This window comes from Aethalodelphis obliquidens, unplaced genomic scaffold, assembly GCF_003676395.1.
Source record: "Aethalodelphis obliquidens isolate GAN/ISIS:26980383/991018 unplaced genomic scaffold, ASM367639v1 scaffold83, whole genome shotgun sequence".
Taxonomy (NCBI): Eukaryota; Metazoa; Chordata; class Mammalia; order Artiodactyla; family Delphinidae; genus Aethalodelphis; species Aethalodelphis obliquidens.
Genome location: NW_020838027.1, coordinates 957,035 through 978,302, shown reverse-complemented (window position 1 = coordinate 978,302; position 21,268 = coordinate 957,035). Strand labels below are relative to the sequence as shown.

Here is a 21,268-nt window from a genome sequence, read left to right as displayed (position 1 = left end):
AAAAGGTCTTAATTTTTCCATTTATTTCACTTACTCTTTCTGCTTTTCCTGGCTTTATTCTTTTTCTGACTCTGATGAACCTGGGACGTGGGGCCACCCCAGGAGCCTTGAAGTGAATGTCCTTGGCCTGGCTGGGCAGAGATCAGAGGCACAAGGCCGAGCCCACTGGTTTGGGCTGCAGTGAGAGGTACCCAAGCCCACCTGTCACCTGCCACCCGTGCACCCCTGGCTGTCCAGGAGGGCAGGATGCTTCTTCAGGAACCCCAGAGCAGCTGAGCCCCTTGGGTGGGAAGTGCTGGGCAGAGGAACTGGAGGAAGATTCGTGGGCCGTGGGCTTCTGGCCCGCGTGGCAGCCTCGCAGATGGGTACCTGCCCTATCTCTCCAGCCACAGTCCAGGGCAGGCTGGCGGTGAAGACGCAGGTCCCCTTTACCCAGTGTTGACTGGACCAGGGTACCAGGAGTTTGAGCTAAAACGCAAGTAAACAAAACAGACTGAAATGCTCATTCCCTTTGGCGCTCATCACAGACTGGGCCGTCCATCTCTGTATCCCTTCTCTGAAAGGAAGGGCGCTCAGCTGTTTGAAGCCATCGATCACTGGAGCACAGAGGAGATAGAATCCACTTTCTTTTAACTTTGTCTGCTTGGCTCCAAGTGCAAGGCCCGCCTAATTTCAGCCTTTGCTCGGATGAAGTTAAAACGTGGCTGAGGCAGCCCGTGGCTGGGGCCCGAGGAGCCCTGGGCAGCCACCTCTGCACCTCGGGCCCCCTGGACGCCTCTTCGGCCCACTCTCTTCTTCCCGAGCCCTCACCAGCCATGCAAGGCCATCGCCTGAAGGCTCCCAGGGACACTTTCTGCCTTCGCCACGTGGGGAGGGGCAGCTGCTTCACAGCCTTTCTTCCGTCTCTGCGGACGTGATGCTGGGGAGAGTCGGGCGAGGGAGGAAGATTTCCCACCCCTGCCTGCCGCAGGGAAGCTTTCCCACCCCCGCCTGCCGCAGCCCAAGGCCTCGCAGGAGCGTCGGGGTCAGTCCTGGGAGTGGCGGAGGGACAGAGTCCACCTCTGTCCTCGCCCCTCCCCACGGGGGTGCTGTCGGGGGCTACGTCACCCCGGGCCTTTGCCGCGAGCGGCTGCACAGGGACTGGCACCTTCCGTCAGGGTGACAGTGACACGCAGGCCGGCAGACGCCCCGGTCAGCTGCCTGGAGGGTGGAAGGGTTTCCAATTTTGTGTCCGACACAAGAAAATGCCCTGTTTATAAGGAGTCGTCAGGAAGAGCGTTGAAAAGTCAACCTCATCACCCACTCAAGGCAGAAATTTGGAGCTCCAGGCAGAAGGCTTTTAAGTGTCACTCACCCATCTGACAAAACGGAGATCGTAAGCCCGACTCCTCGGTCGCTGGGATGGTAGAGTGAGGTGCCTTCCGTCGAGTCAGCACACAGCAGTGCTGTCCTCGCTGGGATCGCTGCTTACTGGAAGGCTGTCAGAGCTGAGATTACTGAACAGGGTCGTCACAGGTTAGACCTGCTCCACGCTCTGCTTCCAGACACGAGGGGAGGGAGCCTGAGACGCCGTGTGGCTTGTACGGGGTCCCCTCACTGGTCACTGTCAGCACGAGACACAGCCCAGCACCATCTTCCTGCCACTGCCCCACAAACGAACGTTGAACGAGCTGGGCCTGTAACACGCCAGGGCTCTGAACCTTGAAAACAGTGGTTCCCCGTTCTCCCTGCAGAGACAAGGAGCGAGTCTGAGCGGTGAAGCCCCCCCAGTGGTCTGAGGTGGAGGCTGAGGCCTCGACCACGAAGGCCCCCTCGAGCAGAGGCTCTGCCTGGTCATCCTCGGCTCCCCCGGCGGGTCCAGGTGGGGGTGGATGGCGGCAGCGCTGGGGGCGGGCAGAGTGATCTTGAAGGGCCGGTCTTGGTTCAAGTGACAGCAGGTGTGTGGAGCCTGCGGGATTCCAGAAACCCCGTCTAGTCAGGGCCCGTGAGCCCAGCCCTTGCCCGGGGTCCCCGGGCCCCTCCTCACACCCGCTCCTGCCCCGTTCCTCCCCACGTTGCTGGGGAACATCTCCCAAGGCTCCTCCGGCCCCGGGCGCCCTCTGCCCAGCGTGAGCAGCTCCCCTTCCCGGCCTGTCCAGAGGGCTGGCCACGCGGTGAGAAGGCCCAGAGCCAGGCTGCCGTCGGCTGAGCACACGTGGTGCTCGCCATGTCTCGAGAAGTCCGGACAGCAGTGCGGTCGTTACCCTGGAGCACAGCCGTATGCCTACTCACCCGGCGGCCGGCCTTCCAGAAGCATTCGGAAACTTCTCAGCGCTCACGGAAGGCCCGTCTCAGGGTGGTGTCAGTGGTCAGCAGCTCGACGGCAGGCCCCGGGCTCTGCGCCTTCAGTGGATGCGCTCCTTTGCCGCCCACGACAGCCCCGCACGCTGGGGCCACGCGGGTGTCACCTGCACAGAGGAGAAGAGTGAAGGTTACGTGCGGGAACTACCCCAGTTCTCACCGGTGCGGCCTGGAGGATCCGAGGTTCAACCCACGCAATGTGGACCCATGGCCTCTGTCCCCGTCCCCCAGGCTCCACCGTCCCCAAGCCCATTGGCCTGGTTAATCCTGTGTCCTCAGATGACAGCCAAGACCTGGGAGGAGACGGGCGGGAACCGCAGTAAGGACAGGGGGACCAGCCCAGGGGTCCCAGAGGAAGCTGGGGAGCCCCAGCCCTGAAGGCTGCGGACAGGTCCTGAGCTGGGGGCCAGCGGCCCTGCAGACATAACAGCCCTCGAGGGAGAACAGAGCTCCCCCAGCAGCACTGCAGTCTTGGAGCACTTGGAGCTGGGGGCCGACGCCCTGCGTCCGCCAGTTAAGGGTATTATCATCGTTTCAGAGCCCAGCACGGGAACTGTCCTCATGAACTGCACCCTGCTGTCACCGAGGAAGGGCTCAGGTGTGCTTGGGGTCGTCTGCCCAGGAAAGCAGGGAGAGCGACACTCTGCAAAGCCTCCATTTTAAAGGCGGAATTCGGAGATTTTGGTCATCAGAGGGACGGCCGTCCTTCGTCTGGAAACACATTCCTGCTGAGCCTGGAGGCGTCCGTGCAAATGTGCATCTCGTGGGTTTTTTCCAAACGCTTCCACGGTCATCATCTCTTGATCCTCACATGTCATAGGAATGCTATTAGTCAGATAAGAACCAGACTGTATGACCTTCCCCTCCAGAGATCTCAGCCTCTAGCCATGAGAATTACAGTGACGGCAGCCACAAGATTCTGGAAGCTGCACTAGAAGGTGCCATTGGGTGAAAGTCCCTGGACCCTCAACTCTGGTTACTGTTTGGTTTTAAGTGGTTGCAAACACAGAAGACGTGTGTCTTCAGGTGACAAGGGGCCCGGGACCTCTTAGAGGGTGGGCGCCCAGCTCTTGTCCCCCCGGGGAGATGGGGCAGAGGGCCTGAGGATGGGCATTTTACAACCTGAAAGCACCCCTGACCACGGGCCACAGTTAAGACGCTACATCCAGGTCCCGAGGAAGCAGAAGTGCCCGGGCACACTGCCTCGTGGCTGGAGCAGGGGAGACGCGCGTGATTCCTGGAAGCCTCGTTCCGCGGAGTGCCCACCAGCCCTGGGTTCGGGAACACTGGCCTCTGCCCTCAGGGGATGTGGGGTTAAGTTCCCGCGAGGCTCTGGACACAGCGCTGCCATCAGTACACAAGCTGTCGTGTGTGTGCATCTGTGTGAAGGCGCCTCGTTCAAGGCACCGTGTTGATCTGTTCGCGCCGAGCTCTCAACCCACAGCCCATAACTCAGGCCTGGATTCCGCTTGTCAGACACACGGACTTGCCCCGTGAGGCACCTCCCAGTCCTCGTGCCCTTAGGGTCACAGACTGCACGGCAGCTCCATGCTCGGGGGACGTTTTAATCAGAAAAATCACCATCGGAAAGCACAAAATGCGGAAATGGGCTGTAAAAAGGCTCTTATTCACAGTATGAGCTGCACCACCAAGGAGGCGAGCGGCCGCTCGTCCAACCTCAGCCGGGAACGTGACCCCAGGTCCCGCCTTTCTGCGCATCCGCGGCGACCGCGAGGGCTCGCGGTGTGGATGGCGTGACGGGGAAGTCCTAGCGGGAAGGCGAGTCTGCAGACACGGAGTCCGCGGGTGATGAGGACCGGCCGCACCGGTCACCGCGGGGCCTGGAGCCCGGCCGCTGCGTCGACGGACCCTTCGCGCAGCTGCCCCCTGCGAGCTGTGCAAGTGCGCGCCCGGCCCGGGCTCTCCGCCGCGCTTGTCCTGTCGGCCGTTGCGTGCACAGGACGTGCTCCCGCCTTCGCGCAGACCCGCCGCGACTGACCGGGCAGCCGGCTCCAGCCCCTGGGCCCAGGCCGCGTGGGACATCCAGCGAGGAGACGAAGAGAGCGGGGCGCTGCCGCCCTGCACGTCCCTGCTGCGTGGAGCCCGGAGAGGGAGCCCCTCACCTCCTCCCGGCCCGGGCCAGGCTGTGCCCATACTCCGCCCCATTTCCCAGAGACCGGAGGTCAGAGGCAGGCTGCTCCTATCTGGCTCTGCTGCCTCTCGGAGCCCCTCGCACCCCAGGAAACCTCATTTCCTCTTCTCCCGGATGTCTGTCTGTTCCTAGAAGTCGTGGGCCTCGGTTCTGCAGAGCAGATGCTGTGACGCATGGCTGGGCCAGCTTTCCCGGCTCTGGCCTGATCCCAGCTCCAGGAGAAGCACGGCCTCTTAGCTCTTCAGTCACCCTTCCACCCAAACCGCTGCACGAGGCATGGAGCTCTCAAGTGTGTGGAGGCGGAAGGGCAGTTGGGGGGGCGCCTGGAGCTGCAGTCTGGGGGCTGCAGGGGGGCCCTGCTGCATGAAGTGACTCTCCGGGTGGCGAACCGCAGCCCCGGGAGGAGTGGCGGGTGCGGAGAGCTGGGGACTCTCTCCGGGCCCATCCGCCATGGAGGCAAGGCCTCCATCCACACTGTCAGCTGTCAGTGCAGCCCCTTTGCCCTGGGAAGGAGGGGACGGTGCCGCCAGCTGCCAGGAAGCCCAAGAAAGAGCAAGTTCGGTCCGATTCGAACTGGAGTCAATCAAAGTGAAGAAGAACGTTCCATCCCAACCAGAGCGTCGTCAAAGCAGCAAAGAGAACTCGTAGCTCGGGAGCCACGGCTCCTGGTGAAAACGTCCCCCAGACCCCTCCCGGCCCAACCCTCACCATAAAGGGTGGTGGCTGAGGTCTGCTCCTGCCGTGGCTGCGATGAATGCAGATCCTGGATGGCGGGCGCAGGGGCTCCGGGGTTGAGCCTTCCTGCCCCATGGCTTGTCGGTGTGTCCTTCCTTCCACGGGGCCTCCCATGGAGTGCATGGAATCCCTTCCAGGTGGACTCTGCGGCCTCCCGCCCTGAACTAGGCCTCAACTGCTGAGGGAAGGAGGAGTCACGTCTCTAGGAAGAAACCAAGAATCCCCCCAACACACACACACACACACACACACACACACACACACACACACACACACACACACACACACACACACACACCAGGAGCCCCATTTCCCAGAGACCGGAGGTCAGAGGCAGGCTGCTCCTATCTGTTTCGGAAGAAAAGGCACAGACTTGCTTTGAGAGTGAGAACCAGCCTCCCTGACTCCCCTCTTGGCTGCCAGGTCCCTCCTGGCTCAGAAAGTGAATTCAAGGTCAGAGAGAAAATAAGGACAGAACCATAGAAAATAGGAAAGAAACAGACACTCTCCAAAATTTTTCAATAAGCTCTTCTTCCAGCAAATCCCGGCTTAATTTTAGTTTCTACTCATCATTGCTCTAGACTGAACGCCTCATTTAACTTTTATATCATCTTGATTTTATGTATTTTTCCATTCTGATTAGATTTCCTTTTTAACCCGAAGGGCACCCCCCCAGGACATTTTCCTGTGTCTGGAATCCTCTTCTGTCTCCCTCCATGTGGGAAAGAACATTCTCTAGATTAGAAACCCCTCCAGGCTTGCTGAACGGGGCAGAACGAACCCTAGAAATGAGAACGGGGGGTGAGGAGGTGAGGTCTCCTGGGCCTGACATCAGTGGTGTCCTGGTAAACATTAACGACTGGCTCTTTGTGGGGAGAAGCCCTGGTTTGTAGCGTTTGACGATGTCCGCAGTGTACGTATCCCCCCGTGGCCGATTTTGAGCCACCGAGGAGGCACCAGGGTTGGCAGAGCCAGTGCGGGGGCTGGGCTTCAGCTTGACCCCAGGCCCTCGTCTCCCGGGGCGATGGCGGGGGTCCCGCCGGGTTACTGCTCGGAAGGCCTTTCCAGGTCATTGGAGAACGTTTGTCACGAAGAGGCAGAGCTTGCCATCATGGCCCAGGAAGAAGGGCAGTGGATTTGGTGCACCCCACAGTCGTGTCCCGAGTCAGGCAGCGCCCCGCCCCAGTGACTCCGTCCTCTTTCGTGAGAGCAGATCAGACCCGGGGCAGGGGGAGCGGTCTGTGCAGCGCAGGTGCGGCCGGAGGCTTCCCATGCGAAGCAATTAATGCTTTGTTCTTCTTGTCCCTCCGCCCTCTCGCCAGAGAGTTTTCCAAAGAGAGGGAGAAGGCCAAGGCCCGGGGCGACTTCCAGAAGCTGCGGGAGAAGCAGCAGCTGGAAGAGGACCTGAAGGGCTACCTGGACTGGATCACGCAGGCGGAGGACATCGACCCCGAGAACGAGGACGAGGGCTTGGACGAGGAGAAACCCCGAAACAGTGAGCGGCCTCCCCGACTGGGGCTGGGGTCTGGGCGAGGCGGGGGGCTTCCCCCCGTCCTGACGGTGCGGCCCCTGTAGCCATCTTCTCTGCTCTCAGAAATCAGTGCCACGTGTGGAACAAAGCCTGATATAGTCGTCCTAGAGCCTCTGGTCCCGGGACGGGGGAAACTGCTCAGTCGGGCTCTTGGTTTTAAATCCGACATCCTCCTCCCAGCTCCGGCTCCCTGGGCCGGGGCAGGAGTCCTGCTCCAGGCTTGTTCAGACGGGACCATCTCCCCCACCACCACCGGAAAGCAGGCTCCCCCCCTCCCCTTCCAAGGACCACTGCGCTTTCTCAGGGAAAAGAGCCCAAGGTTTCTCTCGAGGAGGCTAGATTCAAAGATCTGGGAAGGTGCTGAATGGGAAGGTTGGGGAAACCCGGAGGAAACTGGCAGAATAGCTTTAGGTCTTAGAAACAGACCCCAGCCCCTCTCTTCTCCTCCCGCGGGCCCCCTTCCTGGGGTTGCGCACATTTGAATCGGGACGTTTCTGACCAAGGAACCAAGCAGGTTAAATAGCCGACATGCTTGCTGAGCGGGGCCAGTCAGATAAGCGGGGGAAGCTAGAAAGGCTCCCAGGCCCAGAGGGAGGAGAGAGACCCGCTGAGGCTCCGGGGGCTGACGGGGGAGCAGGGTGTCCATCGCTGTGTCCTGACAGAGGCCAGGAGGGCGCAGGACGCGTGTGTGCATGTGTATCCCGACGCGCGTGCGGATACGGTGGCCTTGGGCGTGGGCGTAGATTCTGCCGGTTGTGTTCATGCCCCCTGGCCGGGTTCTGCGTGTCCCTGCTCGTTGGTACCTGAGCTCTAAGTGGGAATCTAGGAGGGGGAGCAGCTGGGGAGAGAAGGAAGACAACTTGGGTGTGAGCAGAGAGCAGGCCCGCCTCCATCGTTTCAGAGACGGATTGAATACAGCCTTCCACGACTTGCTTTCCAATAACTCTGCTCAAGGAATGAACACAAAATTAAAACACACACACAGCCAGGGACTGGTAACGAGGAGGCCTTCACGCTCTGCTAAGGAGTTTTTGCACATTGGACGACAAGGCCTTAGACGGATTAGAACAGTGAGCGGCGATGCTGCTGAGAATCTTCCTGGAAAGACGCCGGCAGCGTCCATTCCGCTGCTGACGGATCGTGGATGCGGGATGGTCCGTGGCAGCCAGCCATGTGTGAATAGTGAGCTAGCCTGGGAGCCTCGTCGACACCTGCTGCGAAGCACAGGAGCGGGCTGTGGGCTCCGGTCTGCACCCTGGCCACGGTGGAGCCCAGCTCACCACGGATGGTAGGAGCGTGTCTCTTACACGTTCGTAGAAACTTGTGTGTCCACTGCCCGCGCAGCACTCGGTGGCCGTCCACAGAGACACGGTTATCCTGCTCTTTTCTGAGGACAGGTGTGCTGCTTCCCTGTCCTACCCTGATGGAGAATTCTTTGCTGCTGGAGCGGATCGAGTGGACGAGGCCCATCTACCCCCTCTTTCTGCCCGAGCTCTGGGAAGAGCACAGTGTACCGCCTGCCCCAGTGGACAGAGTCTCTGCCAGGGTTCTCACGAGCCCTTATGTGGATGAAGTCTGGCGTCCCTCCCCTGCGCTCGTCCCTGGTGGCTGGAGGAGCCTGGGGTCTGCTTCTCACCCTCAGCCTTGGCCTCAGAGGACGGAACGGAGCCTGCCGCCTTCCGTCGTGGAAATGGTGGCGGGCCGGTTCTAGGGGGAGGGGGCCAGGGACTGGGCATCTAAGAAAACAAGACAGAGGATAAAATAGAGGCACGTGAGGAACTGAATGAGAGACGCTTGGGTATGGAGCCAGGAGACCTGTCCAGAGGCCGGGGCGGCAGGGAAGTCCAGTCAAGAGCAGAGTGGGGCTTCCCTGGTGGTGCAGTGGTTGGGGGTCCGCCTGCCGATGCAGGGGACGCGGGTTCGTGCCCCGGTCCGGGAAGATCCCACATGCCGCGGAGCGGCTGGGCCCGTGAGTCATGGCCGCTGAGCCTGCACGTCCGGAGCCTGTGCTCCGCAACGGGAGAGGCCACAACAGTGAGAGGCCCGCGTACCGCAAAAAAAACAAAAAAAAGAAGAGCAGAGTGGACGAGACGGGCTTGTTAAGGGACTGGCCGCTTAACAGATCCACAGAAAAGGTAGGCCCGCGGCTCAGAAACTATATTCTGATCTTCAGAACTTTGTAGTTTGCCCTTTGAAACAAATACAAGGGAAGAAATGCCGCTACTAATGGTATGCGTTTCTATCAAAGTAGTGTCTTTGCCTTTGAAATTGCTAAAAGATTACAATACAGTGTATTTGCCAGTTCTCTTCAGCTCAAAAATTAAGTCGTCTTTTGAGAAAAGAGGGAAAAGGGTATTATCACTCTTGACCAATGGCTCTGGACACTCGTGCTTGTGCCCCAGGCAGGAGCCCCGTCGGCACTTAGGAAATGCCAGCTGTCGGGCGCTGGTGACACAGGGTGGCTCCAGTGCGGACACGGTTCCGTGACACGTCATTGCGTGGTAGCTGAGCTCGCCCATGGGGAGCCCAGTTATCCATTTTTCGAGCAAGAGCTACAGATACCACTGTGGCCGTAGAAAGAACAGGGCTCAGGAAGGCAGCAGAGAGAGGGCATCGTTTGAGGTGTTTCTCTAAGTAATTAGAGTCAATGAGTTGGCTGGTAAATTACATAAAAAATACGTTAAAGTACACTCAGTTCGTTCATCCTTCCACCCACCCATCCACCCATCAAGCAATTAAAGGTCTGCTCTGTGTCTGGCGCTGTTTCTGGCCCTGAGGATGTAGCGATGCACAAAGTCCTCAAGAATCCCCGCCCTCGTGGGACGGGAATTTCTTCTCTTCTTTCTTTCTCCTCCTCAAGATCAAAGAATGCGTGGATTAAGTATCTGTGCATATGGGAATCTCTCTCTCATGTCGTTAAGACCATTTCAATGCAGCCCCAGTCCTCGAAGACAGACATTTGTGCAGATGAACCTGGAAAAGACAGACCGTGGAACCAAAACACTTGAGTTGTAAGCAGGTTAAGTATTTATCCAGCGTATTCAGTTCTGTTCGCAGGAGCCCCTCTGCGATCACCGTTCACCAGCAGAGCCGCGTGGCCACCGCCGCCCTGCGGCGTCTGGGGTTGCATGTTACTGACGCATGGAGATTTGAGGGCCTCCGAGGGCAGCAGGTTGCCCACGGAAGGGTCCTGTGGGGCTCGAGAGCGGTGATCTGAACATCACTGGTCTACACGGTATACATGTCAAGGGCACGTGCATCATTATTTGAGCTTTTTTTTTTTTTACAATTTAATCAGTTTTCCTTGGACTTACTCGTGGGCATGGCTGCCACACGCCTGGAGTCCTGAGACAGCATCCCACCAGCACCCGGTCAGACGGCGTGAGAAAGACACTAGCAACGGCTTTTTTCCCGACTCCCTTCTTACTTTGGACCCAAAGTTATCGTGTTGGAGGCCATCCTAACCCCACACCCTGCGGGACAGCAGACACCTCGGCTGCCCCGCGCATCACCTTAGCTCGTCCTAATCAAACCCTAAAACGTCAGTGCTGGAAACCGCCGCAGAGATCAGGTGGGGACAGCTCGCCTGGGCTGGCGATGAGGGCCGTCGGGGCTCAGAGGCAGCGCAGAGACAAGCGGCCCGGGGGCCCTGCAGTAAGGCTGTTTCATGGGTTCTTCTGGGCTGCTGGGAACAACTCCCCTGGGCGGATCCCAGACACCCATGTTGTATGCAGACCCTCACTCGGGAATCGGGTCAGAACAGGACCCCGGCGGGGGTGGTATCTCCACAGACAGCCCGTCCGCCGTGGAGCAGTCTGGCTGTTCTGCTGTCGGGCCCATGACTTTGTAGACACCAGTGTCCCAGCCTGGGTGCAGTGGAGGGGCCCCCGAGGGCCACGTCGAGCGTACGGTGAGAAGCAGGTGTCCCTTCCCAGCCTAGGCAAGCCGTCCTACGCTTCTTAAAGCAATACCAGCTCTGGGGGAGCTTGCCAGCAGGCTGTAGAGACCACAGCCATCTTCCTTGGATGGTGGAGTAGCTTCTGGAAGGAAGGAGGGTGTGAAAGCCATACAGTAAAAGGGAAAGCTGGCAGCCAGTGGAGCAAGGGCGAGACCTTCTCATTCACGCGCTCTCCTCGAGGGTGTCGTTCTTCCACAGCCGGTGTGGAGCTGCTCTTTGGATCCCGAGGTTGGACAGTGGGCGAGGGTCGGCGTCTGCGGGCTCTCCTGGGCTAGAGCGCCAAGGCGGACAGGACGGGGGCGCGAGAGGGGACAGGACAGGGACGGTCTCGTTTCGTCCTCCCCGGGATTATCTCCTGTGGGCACTGACGCCCCCTTTGTAGACGGGGAGCTGGGCTCAGAGAAGGTAACGTGTCACGTCCCACAGCTTGTACGCTGCCCCCGACCTCGGGGATGTGGGCCTGAGGCCAGCGCCGCCCGGACCCCTCCTCAGCCCCGCCCTTGGTGGTGCAGGGACCCCCCTGCCTCTCCGGCCAGAAGCGTCTGGAAGAGGTCCCTCTAACGCCTCCGTCGTAGCATCTGTAACACCCTCGGTCTAACGCGCAGAGCGGGGTGGACGGAGGGAAGGAGGGCTGGGCGGGGGGTGGAAAATCTGATCTTAAACATTACCCTAAAGGGCCCTGAGTATGATTTTAAAAGCAGGGAGAGATGAGCTTTATGATCGTAAGGACTGTGTTTGGAGCATGAAAGGGAGTCATGGCAACATCTTGCTCAGGCAGAAGGCTCACTGAGGTCAGAAGCCGCCCGCCCGGAGTGGTCTAAGGGCAGCTGTGCTTGGAAAGGGGGCACATCAGTGGCACCGCCCGTCGGAGCTTCCTTCGGTTCGGGACTCCTTGAACTTGGTCGGGGGAGGGTGTTGGTCAGCCGGGAGGCTGCAGGGAGGGGTGCTCCGGGGCAGCGACCAGCCCTTGTCCTGCCCTGGCGTGTGCACCTGGAGGAATGTGATGTAATCACCTTCAGTGCTGCGGGGTCATGTGGCTGCAGGGTCACCTCGGCGGAACCTCTGACGGTCCCAGGATCCTGGCACGATGGGCGGGGTGGGGGGGGGGTCCTCCAACCAGCAACAGCCTCACCATGGGGGCTTATGTCACCTCCCTGAGGCCACCAAACCCACTGGCAAATGGATCCGCCCACTCAGCCCGCCCAGGTAGCCCCCAGTAAAGCGCTGCTGTGATTTTCTTGTAAAGCTTTGCAAACAGATGGACACACCTGGGGGCTGAAGGTAGCTCCGTGGAGGCGCTGAGGGGTGAATCGGCCTGCATTTCCCTCCGAGCCACCCCCTGATGGCCGGGGCTCATACCGAAGCAGCCTCAGCTCCGCCCCCGCCCCCCCTTCCACGTAGACCCTGGGAGAGAAAAGCCCCGTTGCACCAGGACACGGTTTCTGCCAGAGGCTGTCCGTGGAGGAGAGGGTGGCAGCTCCCGCCTCTGTCGCCTGCTGACGTGGGGAGTTGTCACCTGGGGGCGGAGGGGGACGAGCCGGGGCTGGGGTGCGGCCGTGCCAGTCAGGTGGGCTAAGAGCTGTAGTAAGAAAGTCTCAGCCGCTTGGTAAGGTGAAGGGTGCTTCCTGCTCCTGGTTCCATGTGGGTCGAGTTGGCAGGAGGGAAGTTCACCTCCCCCCAGCCTCAGAGGTTCTGCGGATCCCCTGCATCTGGGCAGGAGAGGAGGGAGGCAGAGGGCGCTTGGAGGGCCCCGGGGAGGATGTAAAGGCCAGGCCTGGGAGAGTGGGCATCGCCTGCCACTGGCCAGAACAGTTTACAGCCCCCATAGCTTCCGGGGTGGGGGGCGGGGGGAACGGACACAGTCTGAGTGACCAGGGGCGGCCGGGGGAGGGAGCGTGGTGGACACGCAGCCACGTCTCTGCTGCCCACAGATTGACAGCGGCTCTCGAGGCCAAAGGGATGAGGAAGCAGCTGCAGGTGTAAAGAGCAGAACAAGTAAGGGGGGAGGGGAGGGGGGAGGACTTCAGTCTCGGGTTTTGGGGTGAAACCGAAGGTCAATCTGGAAGCGGGGCTGAGACTGGTCCCAGACGGCCTCAGGCGTGGACTTTCTCCTGTGGGTTCAGCAGAGCCACCACAGGGATCTGAGCAGGGGGACAAGTGTTCACCGTGGGAAGGTCACCCAGCTCCTTTTGTGAACAGCTGGTTGGGGCTCGGGGGGCTGGAAGCAGGGGGACCCAGGGGTTCCAGGGGCTGACACAGCCTGAAGTGGGAGTCACGGCGGGAAAGATGGCCCTCCGCTGATGGCCGGCGTCCACAGGAAGGGACCGGGGCCGGCAGGGCCCAGGCGTCTTGGGGATGCACAGCTCGGGCTGTTCTTGACCTAGGGATGCAGCAGAGCCCGCCCCCAAGGGACCCCCGGGAGCTGGTTTGTCGCGTCTGCTTGGCTGTGGGAGCCCTTTGCCCCGCGCTGTCTCTATCCGTGACTACCCTGGGGAGAATCCCAGTGGCTCCCCCTCATGTGATCCCTGCCCTTATGACTCAGTGGCTGATGGAAGAGTAAGAGTTGAGTAACAGCCCCAAACACAGGGCTGTGAGGGCTCCGTCCTTCTGGGTCACTTCATCAGATGGACGTGCCTGGGCCTCTGTGGCAGCTGCAGTGCTGCCAGGAGAGCTGTGTGCTTCCGTGGAGCAGGAAGGACCATCGCCTTGAGCAGCGATCGCACCTGCTGTGTGCTTCCGCGGAACAGGAAGGACCGTCGCCTTAAGCAGCGATCGCACCTGCTGTGCGCTTCCGCGGAGCAGGAAGGACCGTCGCCTTAAGCAGCGATCGCACCTGCTGTGACCCTGGGCTGGTGGCACTCTGTGTTTGGGCCTCGTGGTTCGAGGGGCAGGGCTGGGGCCGCGTCCGGAGCAGCAGAGCCCTGCCCTCGGGGAGCTGCCCGGAGGAGGGCGGTACCGCAGGGGGTGGATGGACTCTCACACAGGAGGCGAGTGACAGAGTGAGGCTGGGCAGAGGCAGTGGGGAGGAGGACCACTGGCGGCAGGGCCACGTTAGGTGTTGCTTCTGCCCTCACGGGGCTGCTGTGACACATCTCCACAGACGGGGGCTTAGACAACAGACATCGGCTTCCACGGCTCTGCTGGCCGGACGTCCGCGATTGGGGCCCAGCATGGCCATGTTCTTGGGAGGTCCTCTGCCCGGCTCACGGACGGCCCGCTTCCTCCATGGACGCCTGCCTAGTGCTCTGGCCTCTTCTTCTAAGGCACGAATCCTACTCAGAAGGGCTCCACCCTCATACCCTAATCGCCTCCCGAAGGCCTCACCTCCAAATACCATCGCACTGGGATTAGGGTTTCAACTCATGAATTTGGGGGGACACACACGTTCAGTCCATCGCAATGATCTTTCTGTACCCCTGTGGGAGACCCCGGATTCCTGCTGTAGCCAAGTGCACGGCTCCATCGGGATCAGAAACCACAGAATCCGGCCGCCGTGGGGACACGCGTGGCCCCCTGTGAGTGCAGGGACATGGGGGTGGGCGCTGGTTCTCATAGGTCTGCTTCCTGCAAACCTGGCTCATTTCTGAAGACAGACAAGGGGAGGTTTTCCTCTTGTTCACAGTGCTTACAGATCCACTTCCTCCAAACAGACACGTAGGTTTCAACACTGTCTCAGGACAGATCACACAACGCGCTCAGAGGTAGCCCAGCTGGAACCTGGCAGGCCTTCCCAGAACACAGCAAGCAGTTTTGCTCGTGTCCAGACCCCCCGAATTTAAGCCTGTACTTGGACTTCACTGCAAAGACCGTAGACTTCCTTCCTCCTGCCCCTGGCCTGGATCCACACGGGGTTGACAGTCAGCACACCCCTCCTCAAAGGAGAGGATGAGCAAGAAGACTGTGTTTGCCCTTAAGACCCTGTTCTCAGCATGCGGTCCCCGAGTGGACAGTGTCCTGTAGAGGTCGTCGAGGAAAGCGGGGTGTCAGAATGTCCTGTTCCCAGTGACGTCCAGATAGGCTAGGACGAGAAAGAAAGCCGTTTACTCAGCTTCATGAAAATATACATTGTTTGCAATTTAGACTTAATTCATACCAGTTCATCAGACTGTCCAAACTTACCCCCTGCAAAGAGGTCTGCAGGGGAAACTCGCTAGACAGAGCTGTGAGAAAGGTTTATCCTCTCCAAAAATGTACATTTGAATTTCGATAAGGTTCTTCAGTGTTAGGCTTTTTTTTTTTTACAAAAAAGTAAGGATATTAAGATATTTTTAAATGTCTGGACAGAGGAGCTTTTGATGGTTCCTAAATACACGTTCTAAAAGTGACTTGCCAGGCACAGTGCTGGTTTTGACTAACAGACCCCAAGTCCTGTTCAGAGGGCTTCAGAATGTGTCTGGTGCAGGCACACGAGCCCTCCGAGACCAGAGGTCAAGAGAAAACAAAAATACGGGCCACAAGCTATTAAAGAACCATTACAGCTGCCCTGGAGCTTGTCTGTGCCTCTGCTCCTGGGGTGAGATAATAGACCTGTTCTCAACAACCTGCTGATGAGGTGAAAAGCCCTAATTAAATGCCTGACAGGTTGGCCTGAAGGTGAAAAGCCTTTGTTTACCTTCCCAATTCCAAGCTTCAAATCAGCCGGCCCAACCCTTATATCTCATTTCAGTGACTCATGAGATAGGATAATGGTATCCAGTATCAGGCTAGTCACTGTGCTAACAAAATTCTCTGAAAATAGCACATGTACCCGCACCAGGCAGGTACACTCACACATGGGCGGGAAGAAACTGAGGACCCGTTTCCTGACAGGAACGTTCAGAATTAGAGTCTCATTGTGTTTACTAATACTTGTTCCAGCCAGTGGGTCCAGCTAGGGCAAGCAGCTTGGTGTGATGTCTGCTCTGTGCGGTAGAGACAGAGGAAAAGATCGGTGCTGCCACCTGCGGGGTGAGCATCTTCTTGGTGCGAAAAGTACGGCCCGCGGTAGGGGGTCCCAGCCCCCTTGCCCGCAGCTCCTTCCGCGACCGACCGTGCGATGCCTGGGAAGCTGAGGCTGGTTGGCCGCTGACCGTCAGGCAGAGCGTCTAGGTTTCACCAGGAAGGCCCCAAGCTTCAGGAGGACTCGTAGAGCTTCTTTTTGAGCCTGTTAGGTGGTGTAAAATCATTTCCATGAATTATAATTTCCATAATCCCTTAATGGATGGATGCTATCAGTTTGTTCAGTTGCCCCTTGATTAGAAGAGTTGCGAGCACAGCAGTAGGAGATGAAAGGCCCTCATCCTTCTCTCCTACCTGGAGGCCAGGGTTTCCGGTCTGCACAATCGTGCTGTGTTTTTGTAGACGGAGCAGGGGCCTGAGAACAACGACAGGCCACCTGACTTCCGGGCCCCGCCCAGTAGCCGATGGGCAGTGTGCCTCTCTCGGTTTCCCTGTTTGTAAAAGGAGGGGTCGGATCAGACAGCTGCAGAGACACTTCCAGCTCTAGGTTTTGTGTCTATAGTTGGAAGTTAACGCACATTAGCTTCTGCTCCGGGTCTCCTGCAGGGTCCCCTGAACACTGGAAGCGAGCTACTCCTGAAGACCCTCCGGCGCCGGATCCACCCTGCCCTCCCGTCTGGAGAGCCCAGCTCCGCCATCTGCCTTAGGACCCGCCGTGCTCCCAGCCCTCCTCGGGCACCCCTCCCCTCCTTCCCTCCCGTGCTCACGCCCCTCCTCTTTGCTCCCACATTCCTATCCCACACCTGTGTCACGGCACTGATGTACGTGACCTAGTGTACCTATTATCCATCTTATCCCCTGCTGGGTTGGGTTGTGTACCTGGAAAGGGAGGGAAGCTTTGCATCCCCGTCACTGTCCGGAGCCTGGCAGATAGGCCGTCAGTGCATGTTGGTTGGAAAAGGGTGGAAATTAGTGGAGAAAAGTGGGGTCCTGGCCTGGAAGTCTTTGAAATTCTGCCATTGGGAATGGTAGGTGACCTGGACCCGCCTTGTGACCGTGTCAGGCTAAAACCAGACAGGACCAGACCTGGTCCCGCAGAGGCTACATAATGAATCAGACGCACAAGTTAATTTTTCATCTTCTGTTTCTTGGCTGTCAACGCTGCTCTCTGACTTCTGGGAGAAAACGGTGTTTTCTGTTCCTCGGTCTTCTTCTTCACGTACTCACCTCTCCTCCCGGTTCTTCTTCAAATACATCCAGAGACTTGCCGGAAGTATCCTTGTTTTATCTTTCTCTCAGTGAGGTCAGCTAGCCAGCTTCGCGCGGCAGTCGGGAGAAGGTTAAGAGAGGACCCAGAATAGCTTCCCGGCTGCTTCTGTAGGACCGGAACGCTGAGTACATGTAAGGCTTGAAAAGGGCGACTCCCTTGCAAGGGACGGGGGTTTGATTTCGTCCGTTATGCGGTCTTTGGCGAAGGGCTTACTTCATGCACTGGCAGAGATGGAGATGTACGGGCTAAATGTTATCACCAGCTGAGACTTAACAAGATCTCAACTGTAGCTCCTGGATGGAGTGGAGAGCAGCCATTTTGGTAATAAATAGAGAACAGCATCTAATTTGTAAATTCCTCTTTCTGTTGCTAAGTTTAATCAGATCAGTGCAACTGAAGGGAATTGTTGACGACCAGAAGTTATTTTCCATGCCTTAATCTGGCCAGGAAGCATCACTCCTAATGGAAATGGTGTGCTTCTCTGACGGTGGCAGGGGATGACATTTGTCATTAGACTAACCCAATTGTCGCATATTAAAGAATATGTTGAGCCCCAAATCTATTTAAAACCAAACTGGAGCTGAGGCCGCATATCACTCTGCTACTAGTGTCACTGGTTCAGAGAAGAAAAATTCTTTCCAGCTGAGCTACAGACCTCTAGCAGTACCAGCCCCAGAGGGTCCACGGCCCGTGACATTTCATCTTGACCAAACAGAAGCGCCCAGTGTGAGGCTCGATGGACCACCGTGGAGGCCAGGTGTGGTCCCAGCCTCTCCGGCGTGGCAGAGAACAGGTGCACAGGACAGAACACAGACTCCGGTGGGTCCTGGCCTCAGTTTAAGGTTAAAAAGGAGAATTAAAGGGGCACAAAAGGGGGGCTTAGTGCAGCTCTCTTTTGTCCAGTCACGCTTAAATCTTTTTCTCGTGAGTAATCACAGTTTTTACAAATTGTCTTCTCACAAGCTGCTAAGCATTTCCAGGGCAGGGACCCTGTCAGGGTAGGTGACTGTTAGCACACAGTAGGGACATCATGAATATTCATGAAGCACTGACAACCCCAAAGGGAACGTGGTAACTGCAGCCCACCTTGGGGAGCGGCGGAGAGCTCAGACTGCAGGTGACCTTTTTGATGCAAACGAGTGGTCCTGAGGTCCTCCTCTTGGACCCGCGTTTTGCCTTTTCACCCCCAGTAAATCTACCCAGCGTCTGGGCCTTGCGCGCACAGAGAATTATTACTGATGAAGCGCCTCCTCTGACCTGTATCGCCTTTAATCCTCACTTAACCCTCCAAGATCAGTATTATGGTCTCGGTTTTTTAGATGAGGAAGATGGGGTTCAGATGATTTTCCCAAGACAAGACAGCCAGTAGGAGGCTTAGCCTGGTCCCACACCGAAGCCTGTCCGGCTGTGAAGACCACCCACTTCCTCTCTTGCCAGGCAGCCCCTATGGCCCGAAACACCTGGTGACAGGAAGGGGGTGGGGGGACGGGGGACCTGGTTCGTGGGCTCAGCTCTCCCACTCAGAGCTCCGTGAGCTCGCACAAACCCTTCCTTCCCTGGGCCTTAGTTCCCTAAGGAAATGTGAAAGCGGTGCTGACGTAACCTGGCTTTCTGTAGACCCTGAGCCCCCGCTGGCCCTGCCTTTCTTCGAGTGCTGTGCTCCGGCGTCGTGGGGGCTGGGCCAGGGAGAGCGTGGCCTCGTTTTGCAGACTCTGGTCCTCTCCCTCTCGGCCGAGCAGCCGGCGGCCAAAGGGGAAAGTGCCCACCATCTGAGGACCAAGCCCGGCCTCCCCCTGCCCCTGGCAGCTGACCTCCGCGCCGGTCTCTGCTTTTCTTTCCCAGAGCCAGCATCCTGAAAAATGTCATCTGTGCCTTGAAGGCATCCAGGGGTAGAATCTCAGCGCTGGAAGGCATCCCAGGGGCTCTCCCTGCTCACACCCTCATCCTGTCCCCCACCCCACCCGTCTCCTGTCCCCTCCCACACCCGGCCAGCCCTGCAGCCCCTCTGTCCTCACCCTGCTGACCTCCCATCTGCCGGGGGCTCGGTCTCCCGCAGTATCGTGGGAAGAAGGCATAGGCTGCATCTCCTCTCTGCTTCCCGGACCAGGCAAATGCCCTATCTACACGCCTCCTTTGCGAACCACCAGTAAAGGATTTCCCCGGCAATGCGATCAGCAGAAGTAGGAGAGCTGCTTGAATCTGCCCAAGCCCCCCGCCAGCCCCCTGCCCCTGCTCACTGCACGGACCACACACACCCCTTCTCGCACGATAAGCCTGTTCCGCGTCCCACCCTGCCCCCACCCCCTGGTGCCCCGTGACACCGTTTGAAAACCAGAACTTCTGTGTCCTTTCCTCCCCTCTGGGTTTCCTGGGCCACTGAGCCCACAGCGCGAGCCTCATAGGAGCCAGGGCCCTGAGGGGAGCGGTGTCGGGGCAGCAAGGCCCAGGCGACCCAGGTTGGCCCCCCTTGAAGTCATTTCTGACGTGGGCATCCCATGTCCTGCCGGCGCCTCCGGGCCTCTGGCTGTGGAGACAGTGGTCCCTGGTCCCTGGGTTTCAAACCATCTCTCTCTTCTAAAGAACAGTCAGCCTTTCCAGCGAGCCCAGGTCTCCTGAGAAACTCTGGAACAGTTCTAAGATTAAGACTTAGATAACGCCTTTTATGGGGTTCAGGGCTCAGTGGAAGGAGTGGAGGCATCGTCCCGTGTGAGCCCATCCGCTGTCCTCGCTTGTGTGCTGTGGGGCAGGGTCCCCTCTGGCCCTCGTGGGTCACCTGGCCGCGGGCCTTCCCGAGTCGGCAGTGGAGAAGGAGGGCCTCGAGCAGGGCCGGATCCGGGAGGCAGTGAGTGGACGAGGCGAGTGAGCATCTCCTGGCCCCTGAAGGCAACCAGGCCGTCGTGGGGACGTTTCCGACGCGCAGGCAGACTCTTCGCCCTCCACCCCTTTGGTCCTCGTAGAACCAACCTGCTGAGCAGGCAGAAAAGACTTCCTGTGTTTGGAGATGGAGACCAGGTCCCCTCACCCCCGCTCTGGGGATGACCTCTCCCTGTCAATGGGTTCATCCTGTTCACCTTGCCTGCACCCAGAGGTGTGTGGGTCAGGTCCTGACAGCAAACAGAGGCTTGAGAACTGGGCGATTTAAGGAGAGGCTCATAAAAACGCAGGCGCCAAGGGTGACAGCCCCAAATGGACCTTGACGGCGCTGTCCTGCTGGTGCCTCCCGCGGGCCCTTTGCAAAGGGCAGCCTCCCGGGCACCGGGTGAAGGAGCGGCTGAAGGACAGACCCCAAAGCCACCCAGCACGTCGGAGCAGCCCTGAAGCCCCACGAAGACGCCAAGTGTCTACTGTAATTCCACAGCCAGTACCACTAGGACCTGGAAAGGAGTCCAGAGAGTTCTAATGTGAAGTCTCTGGCCTCGAGAAAGCTACAGTTGTGTCAGGGAGACACATGTGACATACACGTGAAATAAGAGCAAACTAGAAGAAAACAAATGGAAGTTCGTTGGTAATATTAGCAAATATTTACGGCACTTTCCGTTTTACAGTTACTTTACAAATGTTATTTCACTTAGCGCTTCTCAGAAGCCCTTGACATAAATAGCACCGTTGTCTTTTGTTTTGCAGATGAGGAAACCTGGGCTCAGGAGGGTTAAATAACTCACCCGGACATACCGGCTGGGAGGGCTGGGACTAGGGCTTGCATCCAGGTTGTTACTGAAAATTCTCACAGACCCCAGAGTTCTGGGGGGCTCAGAGAGGGGACTCGGGGGCAGCAGGTCCTGGAGGGCACCCTACTGGAATGGGGGAAATGTGAACGGTTCAGGTGGGGGCAGCACCCACACCCTCCAAAAGGCTCGCGGGCCAAGGGAAGGCAGCCCTAGGTGACACCCGCCAGCGACACAGTCCTACTCCAGCAAAATGTCATTTACAAAAGTAGCAGCCGTCTGGGTCTGGCCCAAGGGCCGCAGCTCCCCGACCCCTGGGATAGGTGAAGGGGAGATGGACGGGACCTCGTAGGAAAGCCCAGAGGCTGGGATGAAGGTGGCCGTGAGGTGGGCAGCCCCACCTGGGCTGGAGTTCTGCAGAAATCACGGGCACAGGGATGTGGGGGAATAGTGTGTGCGTCAGCGAGGGCCGCCATAACCACGTACCATGGACCAGGCAGCGTGAACAGCAGACATTCATTTTCTCACGGCTCTGGAGGCTGGAAGCCTGAGATCGAGGTGTCGGCAGGGCTGGTTCCTTCTGAGGCCCTGAGGGGAGACGGCTCTGGACCCCTGTCCTTGGCGTGTAGACGGCCTCTTCCCCGCCCCCCCGGGTGTATCCCCATCTCCCCGCCGTGCG

General features: G+C 58.6%; 1 protein-coding gene across 3 annotated transcripts in view; it reads left to right on the top strand.

The window, feature by feature from the left end:
- CACNA1C (calcium voltage-gated channel subunit alpha1 C) overlaps positions 1-21,268 on the top strand; it is a 466,008-nt gene that overhangs the window by 324,490 nt on the left and 120,250 nt on the right. For all 3 annotated transcript variants that reach the window (XM_027093450.1, XM_027093449.1, XM_027093448.1), the window contains exon 9: positions 6,550-6,722. In XM_027093450.1, the coding sequence (XP_026949251.1) occupies positions 6,550-6,722 (173 nt within the window). The remainder of the gene's footprint in view (positions 1-6,549; positions 6,723-21,268) is intronic.